This window comes from Schistocerca piceifrons, chromosome 5 (assembly GCF_021461385.2).
Source record: "Schistocerca piceifrons isolate TAMUIC-IGC-003096 chromosome 5, iqSchPice1.1, whole genome shotgun sequence".
Lineage (NCBI taxonomy): Eukaryota > Metazoa > Arthropoda > Insecta > Orthoptera > Acrididae > Schistocerca > Schistocerca piceifrons.
This window is the reverse complement of record NC_060142.1, coordinates 334,931,803-334,945,772: the sequence shown is the minus strand read 5'-3', so window position 1 is coordinate 334,945,772 and position 13,970 is coordinate 334,931,803. Positions and strand designations below refer to the sequence as shown.

At 42.5% G+C, this 13,970-nt stretch overlaps 1 protein-coding gene across 11 annotated transcripts in view; it reads right to left on the bottom strand.

Annotated features, from left to right (window-relative positions):
• Positions 1-7,206: 7,206 nt before the first annotated feature.
• The window catches only part of LOC124799256 (cap-specific mRNA (nucleoside-2'-O-)-methyltransferase 2), a 327,660-nt gene continuing 320,896 nt past the window's right edge, over positions 7,207-13,970 (bottom strand). For all 11 annotated transcript variants that reach the window (XM_047262805.1, XM_047262803.1, XM_047262814.1 and 8 more), the window contains one exon: positions 7,207-7,489. In XM_047262805.1, the coding sequence (XP_047118761.1) occupies positions 7,320-7,489 (170 nt within the window). In that variant the 3' untranslated portion in view covers positions 7,207-7,319. The remainder of the gene's footprint in view (positions 7,490-13,970) is intronic.

Genomic DNA, 13,970 nt, shown 5'->3' with positions numbered 1-13,970 from the left:
ATCAATTTATGCCATAAAAGAAAACAGAATATGTTACTGTATGAATGTTAATCAAAAAAATGAGAGTAAAATGTGTACTCATATAATTGGAATCGAATAATGTAACAAAAATAAAAACAAAATGACAAGCAATGACACTATGTATAAAAAGGGGAGAGAATATGTGCAGACTATAATGTATATAAGTAACGATAATGGCATGTCAGCAAATGAATAGGTTAAGTGTATTTTGTAATTTTATTTGTATTTTATTATGTTATGTGTACAGTATGTGGAAAGGACACTACACTACAGAAGCTTTATATAATGCAATTGTAAGAAAGACGCTCAAAAACAAAGGGCAAAAATATATGAAACCTGGCTGCCAAGAATTAAGTGTACGTGTTAAAAGAATAAGCGAGTGCCCCCATGGTAAACAAAAATCGCAAAAGCAGCAAGAAACTTACCTCGTCCACAGCTGTCAGATGTACAGCCAGTTTCACCACTGAATAAGTGAGGGTGCCGAGGTGAAAAAGTTCCTCGGGCCGCCGATATGGAAACCAGTTGTTACCGCATCAAAGATTTCACAAAGGATCACACTGCTGAACACAAGCTGCATGAATTAGTGCAGTGAAAGCTACTGTAACTGCATGACACAGACACTCTGGCCTCGTACTGAACATGTAAGTGTGAACCGGGACAATAACGGATGTTGCACTGCGTGCACATGCTTCGCAAGCTAAACACTACAGATGCTGACTGACAACAATGGGACTATGCAGTTACAGCAAGCTCCTTGTTAAGAGAAAAACAAAGATGATGTGACTTATCAAACGAAAGTGCTGGCAGGTCGATAGACACACAAACAAACACAAACATACACACAAAATTCAAGCTTTCGCAACCAACGGTTGCTTCGTCAGGAAAGAGGGAAGGAGAGGGAAAGACGAAAGGATGTGGGTTTTAAGGGAGAGGGTAAGGAGTCATTCCAATCCCGGGAGCAGAAAGACTTACCTTAGGGGGAAAAAAGGACAGGTATACACTCGCACACACACACACATATCCATCCACACATACACAGACACGAGCAGACATTTGTAAAGGCAAAGAGTTTGGGCATAGATGTCAGTCGAGGCGGAAGTACAGAGGCAAAGATGTTGTTGAAAGACAGGTGAGGTATGAGTGGCGGCAAATTGAAATTAGAAATTAGTGGAGATTGAGGCCTGGCAGATAACTAGAAGAGAGGATATGCTGAAGGGCAAGTTCCCATCTCCGGAGTTCTGACAGGTTGATGTTAGTGGGAAGTCTCCAGATAACCCGGACGGTGTAACACTGTGCCAAGATGTGCTGGCCGTGCACCAAGGCATGTTTAGCCACTGGGTGATCCTCATTACCAACAAACACTTTCTGCCTGTGTCCATTCATGCGTATGGACAGTTTGTTGCTGGTCATTCCCACATAGAAAGCTTCACACTGTAGGCAGGTCAGTTGGTAAATCACGTGGGTGCCTTTGATCGTGTACACCTTCCGGGTTACAGGACTGGAGTAGGTGGTGGGTGGGAGGGTGCATGGGACAGGTTTTACACCGGGGGTGGTTACAAGGGTAGGAGCCAGAGGGTAGGGAAGGAGGTTTGGGGATTTCATAGGGATGAACTAAGAGGGTACGAAGGTTAGGTGGACGGCGGAAAGACACTCTTAGTGGAGTGGGGAGGATTTCATGGAGGATGGATCTCATTTCAAGGCAGGATTTGAGGAAGTTGTATCCCTACTGGAGAGCCACATTCAGAGTCTGATCCAGTCCCGGAAAGTATCCTGTCACAAGTGGGGCACTTTTGGGGGTCTTGTGTGGGAAGTTCTGGGTTTGAGGAGATGAGGAAGTGGCTCTGGTTATTTGCTTCTGTACCAGGTCGGGAGGGTAGTTGCGGGATGCGAAAGCTGTTTTCAGATTGTTAGTGTAATGGTTCAGGGATTCTGGAGTGGAGCAGATTCGTTTGCCACGAAGACCTAGGCTGTAGGGAAGGGACCGTTTGATGTGGAATGGGTGGCAGCTGTCATAATGGAGATACAGTTGCTTGTTGGTGGGTTTGATGTGGACGGACGTGTGAAACTGGCCATTGGACACGTGGAGGTCAACGTCAAGGTAAGTGGCATGGGATTTGGAGTAGGACCAGGTGAATCTGATGGAACCAAAGGAGTTGAGGTTGGAGAGGAAATTCTGGAGTTCTGTGAGTCCAGATCACGAAAATGTCATCAATAAATCTGTACCAAACTTTGGGTTGGCAGGTCTGGGTAACCTTGAAGGCTTCCTCTACCCATGAATAGGTTGGCGTACGAGGGGGCCATCCTGGTACCCATGGCTGTTCCCTTTAATTGTTGGTATGTCTGTCCTTCGAAAGTGAAGAAGTTGTGGGTCAGGATGAAACTGGCTAAGGTAATGAGGAAAGAGGTTTTAGGTAGGGTGGCAGGTGATCGGCGTGAAAGGAAGTGCTCCATCGCAGCGAGGCCCTGGACGTGCGGAATATTTGTGTATAAGGAAGTGGCATCAATGGTTACAAGGATGGTTTCTGGGGGTAACAGACTGGGTAAGGATTCCAGGCATTCGAGAAAGTGGTTGGTGTCTTTGATGAAGGATGGGAGACTGCATGTAATGGGTTGAAGGTGTTGATCGACATAGGCAGAGATGCGTTCTGTGGGGGCTTGGCAACCAGCTACAATGGGACGGCCGGGATGATTGGGTTTGTGAATTTTAGGACGAAGGTAGAAGGTAGGGGTGCGGGGTGTCGGTGGGGTCAGGAGGTTGATGGAGTCAGGTGAAAGGTTTTGTAGGGCGCCTAAGGTTCTGAGGATTCCTTGAAGCTCTGCCTGGACATCAGGAATGGGATTACCTTGGCAAACTTTGTATCTGGTGTTGTTTGAAAGCTGATGCAGTCCCTCAGCCACATACTCCTGACGATCAAGTACCATGGTCGTGGAACCCTTGTTCGCTGGAACAATGATTATGGATCGGTCAGCCTTCAGATCACGGATAGCCTGGGCTTCAGCAGTGGTGATGTTGGGAGTAGGATTAAGGTTTTTTAAGAAGGATTGAGAGGCAAGGCTGGAAGTCAGAAATTCCTGGAAAGATTGGAGAGGGTGATTTTGAGGAAGAGGAGGTGGGTCCCGCTGTGACGGAGGACGGAACTGTTCCAGACAGGGTTCAATTTGGATAGTGTATTGGGGAGTTGGATCATTAGGAGTAGGATTAGGATAATTTTTCTTCGTGGCAAAGTGATATTTCCAGCAGAGAGTACGGGTGTAGGACAGTAAATCTTTGACAAGGGCTGTTTGGTTAAATCTGGGAGTGGGGCTGAAGGTGAGGCCTTTGGATAGGACAGAGGTTTCGGATTGGGAGAGAGGTTTGTCTTTCACTTTCGAAGGACAGACATACCAGCAATTAAAGGGAACAGCCATGGGTACCAGGATGGCCCCCTCGTATGCCAACCTATTCATGGGTCGCTTAGAGGAAGCCTTCTTGGTTACCCAGGCCTGCCAACCCAAAGTTTGGTACAGATTTATTGATGATATTTTCATGATCTGGACTCACATTGAAGAAGAACTCCAGAATTTCCTCTCCAACCTCAACTCCTTTGGTTCCATCAGATTCACCTGGTCCTACTCCAAATCCCATGCCACTTTCCTTGACGTTGACCTCCACCTGTCCAATGGCCAGCTTCACACGTCCGTCCACATCAAGCCCACCAACAAGCAACAGTACCTCCATTATGTCAGCTGCCACCCATTCCACATCAAACGGTCCCTTCCCTACAGCCTAGGTCTTTGTGGCAAATGAATCTGCTCCAGTCCGGAATCCCTGAACCATTACACCAACAACCTGAAAACAGCTTTCGCATCCCGCAACTACCCTTTCGACCTGGTACAGAAGCAAATAACCAGAGCCACTTCCTCATCTTCTCAAACCCACAACCTCCCACAGCAGAACCCCAAAAATGCCCCACTTGTGACAGGATACTTTCCAGGACTGGATCAGACTCTGAATGTGGCTCTCCAGCAGGGATACGACTTCCTCAAATCCTGCCCTGAAATGAGAACCATCCTTCATGAAATCCTCCCCACTCCACCAAGAGTGTCTTTCCACCGTCCACCTAACCTTTGTAACCTCTTAGTTCATCCCTATGAAATCACCAAACCACCTTCCCTACCCTCTGGCTCCTACCCTTGTAACCACCCCCGGTGTAAAACCTGTCCCATGCACCCTCCCACCACCACCTACTTCAGTCCTGTAACCCGGAAGGTGTACACGATCAAAGGCAGAGCCACGTGTGAAAGCACCCACGTGATTTACCAACTGACCTGCCTACACTGTGAAGCTTTCTATGTGGGAATGACCAGCAACAAACGGTCCATTCTCATGAATGGACACAGGCAGAAAGTGTTTGTTGGTAATGAGGATCACCCAGTGGCTAAACATGCCTTGGTGCACGGCCAGCACATCTTGGCACAGTGTTACACCGTCTGGGTTATCTGGATACTTCCCACTAACACAAACCTGTCAGAACTCCGGAGATGGGAACTTGCCCTTCAGCATATCCTCTCTTCTCATTAGCCGCCAGGCCTCAATCTCCGCTAATTTCTAATTTCAATTTGCCGCCGCTCATACCTCCCCTGTCTTTCAACAACATCTTTGCCTCTGTACTTTCGCCTCGACTGACATCTCTGCCCAAACTCTTTGCCTTTACAAATGTCTGCTGGTGTCTGTGTATGTGCAGATGGATATGTGTGTGTGTGTGAGTGTATACCTGTCTTTTTTTCCCGCAAAGGTAAGTCTTTCTGCTCCCGGGATTGGAATGACTCCTTACCCTCTCCCTTAAAACCCACATCCTTTCGTCTTTCCCTCTCCTTCGCTCTTTCCTGACGAAGCAACCGTTGGTTGCGAAAGCTTGAATTTTGTGTGTATGTTTGTGTTTGTTTGTGTGTCTATCGACCTGCCAGCACTTTCGTTTGGTAAGTCACATCATCTTTGTTTTTAGATATATTTTTACCACGTGGAATGTTTCCCGTGTGTGTGTGTGTGTGTGTGTGTGTGTGTGTTAAAAGAAGCTGACATTGCCATATAAATTGATAACCATTCAGGATAATTCCAGTGGGAAAATAAAAAGGCTATGCCAATACTGGCCAGGATTATCAACTCTCAAAAAGGGAAATAAGCTCAGATACTATGCACCTCTTTGTAATGTCAGTGCACAGTGGTGGGCAATTGTGTTGAATCACAGTATTTTTTTCGTTCTTTTCTTGTATGTAAGATTATGTAATCTGAATGGGTTACAAACACAAACAATAAATTTATGAGTTGTTTTGTGGCAGGCATAATGTTTTGATACACCTGCATGAAACAAAATAAGAAATATGCTCTTCAATTTATTAATTCCTGTATCTTCATCCTTAAAAAAAAAGTGGTAACATGCAGACATATGCTTGGATCCATTGTACCAGCATTGTTAAAAAATGTGTATTTCAGCCATACATTAAAAGTGTTATAACAAATTATTATAAAGGCAAAGTTTATTCAAACATTTAAGATGTCCATCCCTGTCTGTTCATCATTTTATCCACTGCTGAGAACCTGCATCAAGAGGTTCGGAGCAGACAAGATGAATTTAAGTGAACAACGGGGGAGTGATCCTCCATCGACACTGACATAATCAAGACTACACATAATGGTATTTGACGTGAAGCAGTACATAATGTGAATTATGAATATTGACCTTGAATGTATTGATATTGAAGGTCTTTTGATATTGGTATCAATTAAAGTTCACCCAGGATTGTGTACAGATTCATAAATTACCTTCCAATTTCTTTCAACTTTCTTTCCAATCAATTTTTCGAATTATTCAAGCAATTGTAGTCTCCAATTTCCATTATTTCCCCACACACATATACCTATTCCAAATCTGCCCCGAGTGGATGACCGAACTCCACAGCCTCCTCCCACACCTTCAAGATCATCTGCTCTTCCCACTTCTGGTTCTCTTTCCTCATATGATATTATGCCTTGCTCACCCTACTCCTTTCTCATTTCCAGTCCTCTGCCAGTTCATCAGCGCTCAGTTGTTGAACAGCCATACACAGCAGACAGAGGCGGCACCGCAAGGAAGTAGGTGCCTCTTTACCCAGGCCCATCTACCTGCGTCAATGCCACCTGTGGCCAGTCTCCCACCTCCAGCAATGACATCACTCTCTGGGTAACTTTTGTCCTATTCTGTAGTGTAGCCCAACAGGGAGCTGTGTGTGGCACAGGGGCCATCTACCAGTGGCACCATAGAAGACATGGATGTTGCCTTCCCAGGTGCTGAGCACCATCCCATGCACTGAGGGAGGGAAGCTGGTTTGGTACTGACTTTCAGGTGCCCTGACAAAAGGAGAAGACTATGGTAGTCTGTGGTTACCACCTCAGTTGTACCGGCAACTCATGTCTGTTGAAATTCATCAGGGAGTGAGGTGCCAGCTTGTCACAGGTTATTCAATCAGTCTACGCTGGAGCATGGCAGCACTTTCGGACAACAATGACAGCCATGCATGAAGAGTGACACGTGCAGCCACCATCCAGTGTCGCCACATGGAAACATCTAATATTTTTCTACTTAACCCCAGAGCAGCGAGACCAGAATCTCATTGTGTTTGATTTCATGCACTAGCCAACTTTACTCTGCTCACAGATCTGTTGTCCAACTGGCAGCGATCGGGCAACATAAAGGACAAGGTACTGATCATCTAAATGATTTCGCCATTCACTTTCTTAGGTGGGTGTGTTGCACAAGGGTACCAGCAGTGTGGCTTGCCAGCTGCTAGGGGTACCAGCAGACACTAAGCTGGACCGGCAGTAGAAGATGACTGTGTCAAGCTGTGCCTCAGTGCATCCACACATCGGTCGCTAAGGCTACCATTACTTCACATTCTGTAGACATAATCCCAAATAAATGTTTGAAAATATTTCAATTATTCAAGTTTTTTGATCATTCATGCATCTCGTTCCAGAGTACACTGGACTTCTCTTACCTGAGCATGAAATACAGCACTAACTTCTTTAAATTTTTTAATGTGCATTTTTATTAAGTTCCTGATTGGTGTGGAATGTTCTCAGAAAATAAATTCCAAATGAAACAGTTTTTTTTTTTTCATCTCATACAAATGTGAAAAATTGTGGTGATAATTACAAAAATGTCTTACTTCATTCATACTGATAGTTTCTTCTTTACTTAATTATTTACAAGAACTATTTACATCAGTCCCTATTCAGTAAAAGATAAATGTCTTGGCAGCAATAAATCAAGACACTATCATCACAATACCGCATTGACAACATGTATAATGCGTTCCTTGACACACAGATTATTTATGTGTGTTACACATCTATGAAAATCTATGTCGACATTTATTTTTTCTTTATTCTGATCTTCCTGTCTCGCATCGCTTCCAGGTTGTGTTTCATCAATTTCTTCCTGTTCATATCCTAGAAACAGAAAATCAAGAGTGCTGTTTAACTATCAAAAATAAAATTACATACATGGAGCATTTCTCAGATATATGCATTTTCCCTCACACATATACAACACAACAGGCAACATGAATCTGAGATGTTACAAAAACCACACTGGTTTTTAATTTGGCGGTAATGGAGAGAACCATTTTTAGTCTTGCAGCATTTTGTCAGTCACACATGTTAACAGGTACAAAGTAATAATAATAATGAGCGTATGGCATTGGTGGCCGGGAGACCCCTCGCGGGGCAGTTCGGCTGCCGCTCCACAAGTTCTTTAACGCCACTACGGTAACTTGCGAGAGAATGAGGATGAAATGATGATGAAAGACACACAACACCCAGTCATCTCGAAGCAGAGAAAATCCCTGACCCCGCCGTGAATCGAACCCGGGACCCCGTGCACAGGAAGCGAGAACGCTACCGCAAGACCACGAGCTGCGGACATGCTAAAGGTAAAGATGATATTGTAGATACAGAATTTCACTACTGTCTACAAAAATTTGTTTCACACTCACAGTGATGCTTACACTATTAACTTCTGAGAATTATTTTTTCGGTATGGTGGTAAACAATTAGTCAAAATTTGTGAATGAAAGCAGGGAATATGCTTAATTTAAAAGGATCAACATAAAGTGTTCACTTAACCATTCACTGTATTGAAACTGCCAATACAACATTCTGCATAGCTTATGAACAGAAAAAAATGATGAATATCTCTTGAACATATGGTAGCATATTAAGTTTTTCATAGTTGTCTCTGTCTTGATGAAATGAATCTGGAGAATATCTGCTCCACCCCAGCACAATTCCACAGGAAACGTCTACTACTGTGCCCATATACCCACTGTTCAAACTGATAAAAACAACAAAACAAAAACTGCTCAACCACAGACTCCCATCATTACACTTTAGTCTACAAATCATGCAGAATTACTGAAAAATACACCCCGCCTTTACAACTTCTCCATCAGATGTAAAAGTTCAATTTGCATGCTGACCTCATCCCCAGTACCACATTCCACAATAATACTTCCCCTGGATGCAATATTTCTGCACGGAATATTCCCTCTCTTAGAACCTGCAGCAAACTGTTGATCTCATTCATCACAATTAACTAATTTATTTTCACCAAGCACTTGTAATGTAGCACATCTAGCCATTCAGCAGCATAACACTATTGCCCATGAATATTCCTAAGGCTGAAAGTATAGTTATGTTAAGGCTACAACAGAGATTATGCAGTATATCTGGCATATGTGTCACAACATAAAATGACATAATGTTACCAACAAAAGAGAAACCATGCTATTATCTACTTTCCTTTTAAAACTGCTAGTTTGGGATTCCAGCCTACAATAAATCCTTTGCTATAACATGGTTACTGTCAAATGTACACATGCTTCTGATTACATCGAGCTTCTTGTGAGGGCAGTAGCCTCTAGTGGGTTTTAGAATAGCCCATCCTCGAGTTGGAGGTCTTAAAGCATAGATCTGTATTGAAGCAAACTGTGTGTGTAATTATGAGAAAAATGTTGGTGAATGAAACTGCTAAACTGCTTGCAATTTCACAAATCAAAAAACAAGCATAAGGAAACATATAACAAATTAGATAATAGGTAAGGTTTGCGCACTGAAAACAGCTATAAATAATAATAATAATAATAATCTGCGGAAATTCAAAGTAAAATTTCCTTTGCTACATGAGGTAAAAACAAAAAAAGAATGAGTTATAAAACTGAACAATCCAGCTTGTTATCTAATTTGAATAATAATTTGCCTATTGGTTTGTGTGTGTGTGTTCCTCCATGCATATGCATGTTTTGTGTTGACTATGAACTAATCATTTTGTGTTTTATATACAGTGCTTAGCTACCACTTCTGATGCAAAAAGTATGCAATTTTTAATGGTCTTTGACAATGACAAGCAAGCAATCATACACTGAGAATTGTGATAACTGATATTTCAATGAAAATGCCCATTCAGCTCTGATATTTGGCTGAACTTCAACTATGGAATCTGGATCAAGTTGAGCGAAGCACGTATTTTAAATATTGAAATTTTACGTAATACTGTTCATGGTGTGGGTTCCTGTAGTCATGTCCTAGTTCATGAACCACAGGCAACGTATGAGTGGCCAAGTAAATGGTCCCGACAGTCGGGATACCAGTTACTTTGGAATAAGGCTGGGCATCTCGGACATATTCTGAGTCGTGGTCACCTTTGTACTCATACGGCAAAGACTACCAAATCCACCGGTTAGTCCCTCAGCCGTTAGGGGTAAAACCCAATGGGACTCGGGGCAAGTAAGGCTAGCAACCTGCTTCCCTGGTACTTTAAATATGATGCTGGCAACAATCAGAGCAAAATGCCTCGGACCTTTGGAGGTGATGGAGTCCCACCTCTAACTGACAAATAGGGACTCCTAAGATACGACTTGGCAAACAAATGGTAATGAGATGGGGAGCTATTAATATCAATGGGGGCTACTCTTGGAAGAAGGTAGAGCTGGCAGAGGCTGCAAGTAAGATGGGGCTGGACGTTTTAGCTGTTAGTGACATTCGGGTAAGGGGTGAGGAAGAAGAGGTAGTGAGGGAATACAAGGTCTACTTGTCAGGAGTCAAAGCAGGAATAGCACAATGGGGTGTAGGGCTTTACATCAGGGAAGAAATGGAACCCAGCGTAGTTGCAATAAGGTATGTAAACGAACGACTGATGTGGATAGATTTGACAGTGTCTAGCAAGAAAATTAGGATTGTGTCAGTATATTCGCATTGTGAAGGGACTGATCAAGATAAGATGGATAGTTTTTATGAGGCACTCAGTGATGTAGTTGTTAGAGTAAAGGACAAGGACAGTGTTCTGCTCATAGGTGATTTTAACGCCAGGATTGGAAATCGAACAGAAAGGGTATGAAAAGGTTATGGGTAAATTTGGAGAGGATATGGAGGCCAACAGGAACGGGCAGCAACTCTTGGATTTCTGTGCCAGTATGGGCTTAGTAATCACAAACTCCTTTTTTAAACATAAGAACATTCACCGGTATACTTGGGAAAGCAGGGGACCAGATCTGTCATTGACTATATAATAACAGATCAGGAATTCAGGAAGGCTGTGAGGGACACACGTGTATTCAGGGGATTCTTTGATGACACTGATCATTATTTAATCTGCAGTGAAATTGGGATTGCAAGGCCGAAAGTGCAGGAGGTCAGGTCCATATGTAGGAGGATAAGAGTGGAGAAACTTCAGGATAAGGAAATCAGGCACAAGTACATAACAGCGATCTCAGAAAGGTACCAGTTAGTTGAATGTAGTCAATTACAGTCATTGGAAAAGGAATGGACAAGGTACAGGGACACAGTACTAGAAGTGGCTAAAGAATGTCTTGGAACAGTAGTGTGTAAAAGTAGGAGGAAGCAAACAGCTTGGTGGAATGACAAGCCTGCAAAATGAAAAAGAAGGCATATCAAAAATGCCTACATACTAGAATTCAGGTAGACAGAGAAAGTTATGTTGAAGAAAGAAACAGAGCCAAACAGATAATTGCAGCATCCAAGAAGAAATCTTGGGAAGACTTTGGAAACGGGTTGGAGACATTGGGTCAAGCTGCTGGAAAACCATTCTGGAGTGTAATTAGCAGTCTTCGAAAGGGAGGTAAGAAGGAAATGACAAGTATTTTGGACAGGTCAGGAAAACTGCTGGTGAATCCTGTGGATGCCTTGGGCAGATGGAGGGAATTTTGTGAAGAGTTGCTCAATGTAGGTGAAAATACGATCAGTAATGTTTCAGATTTCGAGGTAGAATGGGATAGGAATGATGATGGAAATAGGATCACGTTTGAGGAAGTGGAGAAAATGGTCAATAGATTGCAGTGCAATAAAGCAGCTGGGTGGATGAAATGAAGTCGGAACTCATCAAGTACAGTGGAATGTCAGGTCTTAAATGGCTACACAGGATAAAATCTTCTCAGGTATTGTTGAAAGGAAAGTGCGAGTATTAGTTGAGGAGCAATTGAATGAAAATCAGTGTGGGTTTAGGCCTCTTAGAGGTTGTCAGGACCAGATCTTTAGCTTACGACAAATAATGGAGAAGTGTTATGAGTGGAACAGGGAATTGTATCTATGCTTTATAGATCTAGAAAAGGCATATGACCAAGGTCCTAGGAGGAAGTTATTGTCTGTTCTACGAGATTATGGAATAGGAGGCAAACTTTTGCAAGCAATTAAAGGTCTTTACATGGATAGTCAGGCAGCAGTTAGAGTTGACGGTAAACTGAGTTCATGGTTCAGAGTAGTTTCAGGGGTAAGACAAGGCTGCAACCTGTCTCCACTGTTGTTCATATTATTTATGGATCATATGTTGAAAACAATAGACTGGCTGGGTGAGATTAAGATATGTGAACACAAAATAAGCAGTCTTGCATATGCGGATGACTTAGTTGTGATGGCAGATTCGATTGAAAGTTTGCAGAGTAATATTTCAGAGCTAGATCAGAAATGTAAGGACTATGGTATGAAGATTAGCATCTCCAAAACGAAAGTAATGTCAGTGGGAAAGAAATATAAACGGATTGAGTGCCAAATAGGAGGAACAAAGTTAGAACTGGTGGACGGTTTCAAGTACTTAGGATGCGTATTCTCACAGGATGGCAACATAGTGAAAGAACTGGAAGCGAGGTGTAGCAAGGCTAATGCAGTGAGCGCTCAGCTACGATCTACTCTCTTCTGCAAGAAGGAAGTCAGTACCAAGACTAAGTTATCTGTGCACCGTTCAATCTTTCGACCAACTTTGTTGTATGGGAGCGAAAGCTGGGTGGATTCAGATTACCTTATCAATAAGGTTGAGGTTACGGATATGAAAGTAGCTAGGATGATTGCAGGTACTGGTAGAGGGGAACAATGGCAGGAGGGTGTCCACAATGAGGAAATCAAAGAAAAACTGGGAATGAACTCTATAGATGTAGCAGTCAGAGCGAACAGGCTTAGATGGTGGGGTCAGGTTACACGCATGGGAGAAGCAAGGTTACCCAAGAGACTCATGGGTTCAGCAGTAGAGGGTAGGAGGAGTCGGGGCAGACCAAGGAGAAGGTACCTGGATTCGGTTAAGAATGATTTTGAAGTAATAGGTTTAACATCAGAAGAGGCACCAATGTTAGCACTGAATAGGGGATCATGGAGGAATTTTATAAGGGGGGCTATGCTCCAGACTGAACGCTGAAAGGCATAATCAGTCTTAAATGATGATGATGATGATGATGATGATGATGATGAAACAATACCACATAAGTAGCAAAACATGAAATTTGCATTGTTGCACTACAGTGATGTTCTGGATCATAAAAAAATTGAAACAAAGAAAATACTCTTTCAGAAAGCTTAATTACTGCAGATATGTGGAATTATCTCAGTATTTACGGATGAGGAATGTTATTTACGCACTATTTGTCTATCTCCTGTGTGACCTACTACTTTTACGTTGTTGTTGGTACTGAATAAAGTAATAAAATCGCTTTGGAAAGATTTTATTGAATGGCTTCACAAAGACAACTTCAGATATATACACAGTTCACACGGATCTGATTATATACGTTGGTTTTTTCAAGAAAAACTGCCGAACAAAGAACTGCACCACAGTGTCGCTCTTAAAACAATAAAGACCAAGATGATAATTTTTAAGGAATATTGTCATAATAGTAAATGACAATCCTTAGGAACAATGGTCTTAAGTTGTAAATGATACCATTTGGCTTTCTTGACACTCAGTCTTTCTTTATACAGTTTCTGGAAGAAACCTTCTCCAGAAATTTTTCTCTGGCATCCTGGTTTCTTCTTGCCACACTTCGTTGAAAGTGCACCTGTAGTAAATAATACTGTTTGGCTAGTACTGTATCACCCTCAGGTCCATATTGTTGGCTCATTCTTTGCAGCTCTTCCAGGCCTAATTGAATCATACAGCCATACACTTTTCTCTGCATAGTTAGTGAAAAAGGCGTAACCTGGGTAGTAGACTTTTTAAGGTCATGGCTTTCTTCTCCCCTCTGGATATCAAGGCTAGGAAGTCTTCACGTCTTTTGAGCTTGCACTTGATGGAACTGTGAACTGAGTCACACTCCATCTGAGTATAACTTTTCCCCACGAACTTTTGCGTAATAAATACTCCTGAACAAAATCTTAACCAAACACTTGATAATATCACATTTCTATTCTGATATGTGCACCCATCAGAACACAAAATGACAGGGACAGGATTATCCTTAATTGTTTTGGATAGTGTGTCCATGATACAAGAGGCAAAACTTGCAATCAAATTGCCTTGCATTTCACTGAACCAGTAACACACTGCATCATGACTTTGCAAATTATACACTGTAAAGTTATGGACAGCCAACTTTGTTTTATAATAAACTGCACTTGCCTCTAAAAGTGGTGCCACTTTCATGGCCTGTTAAGT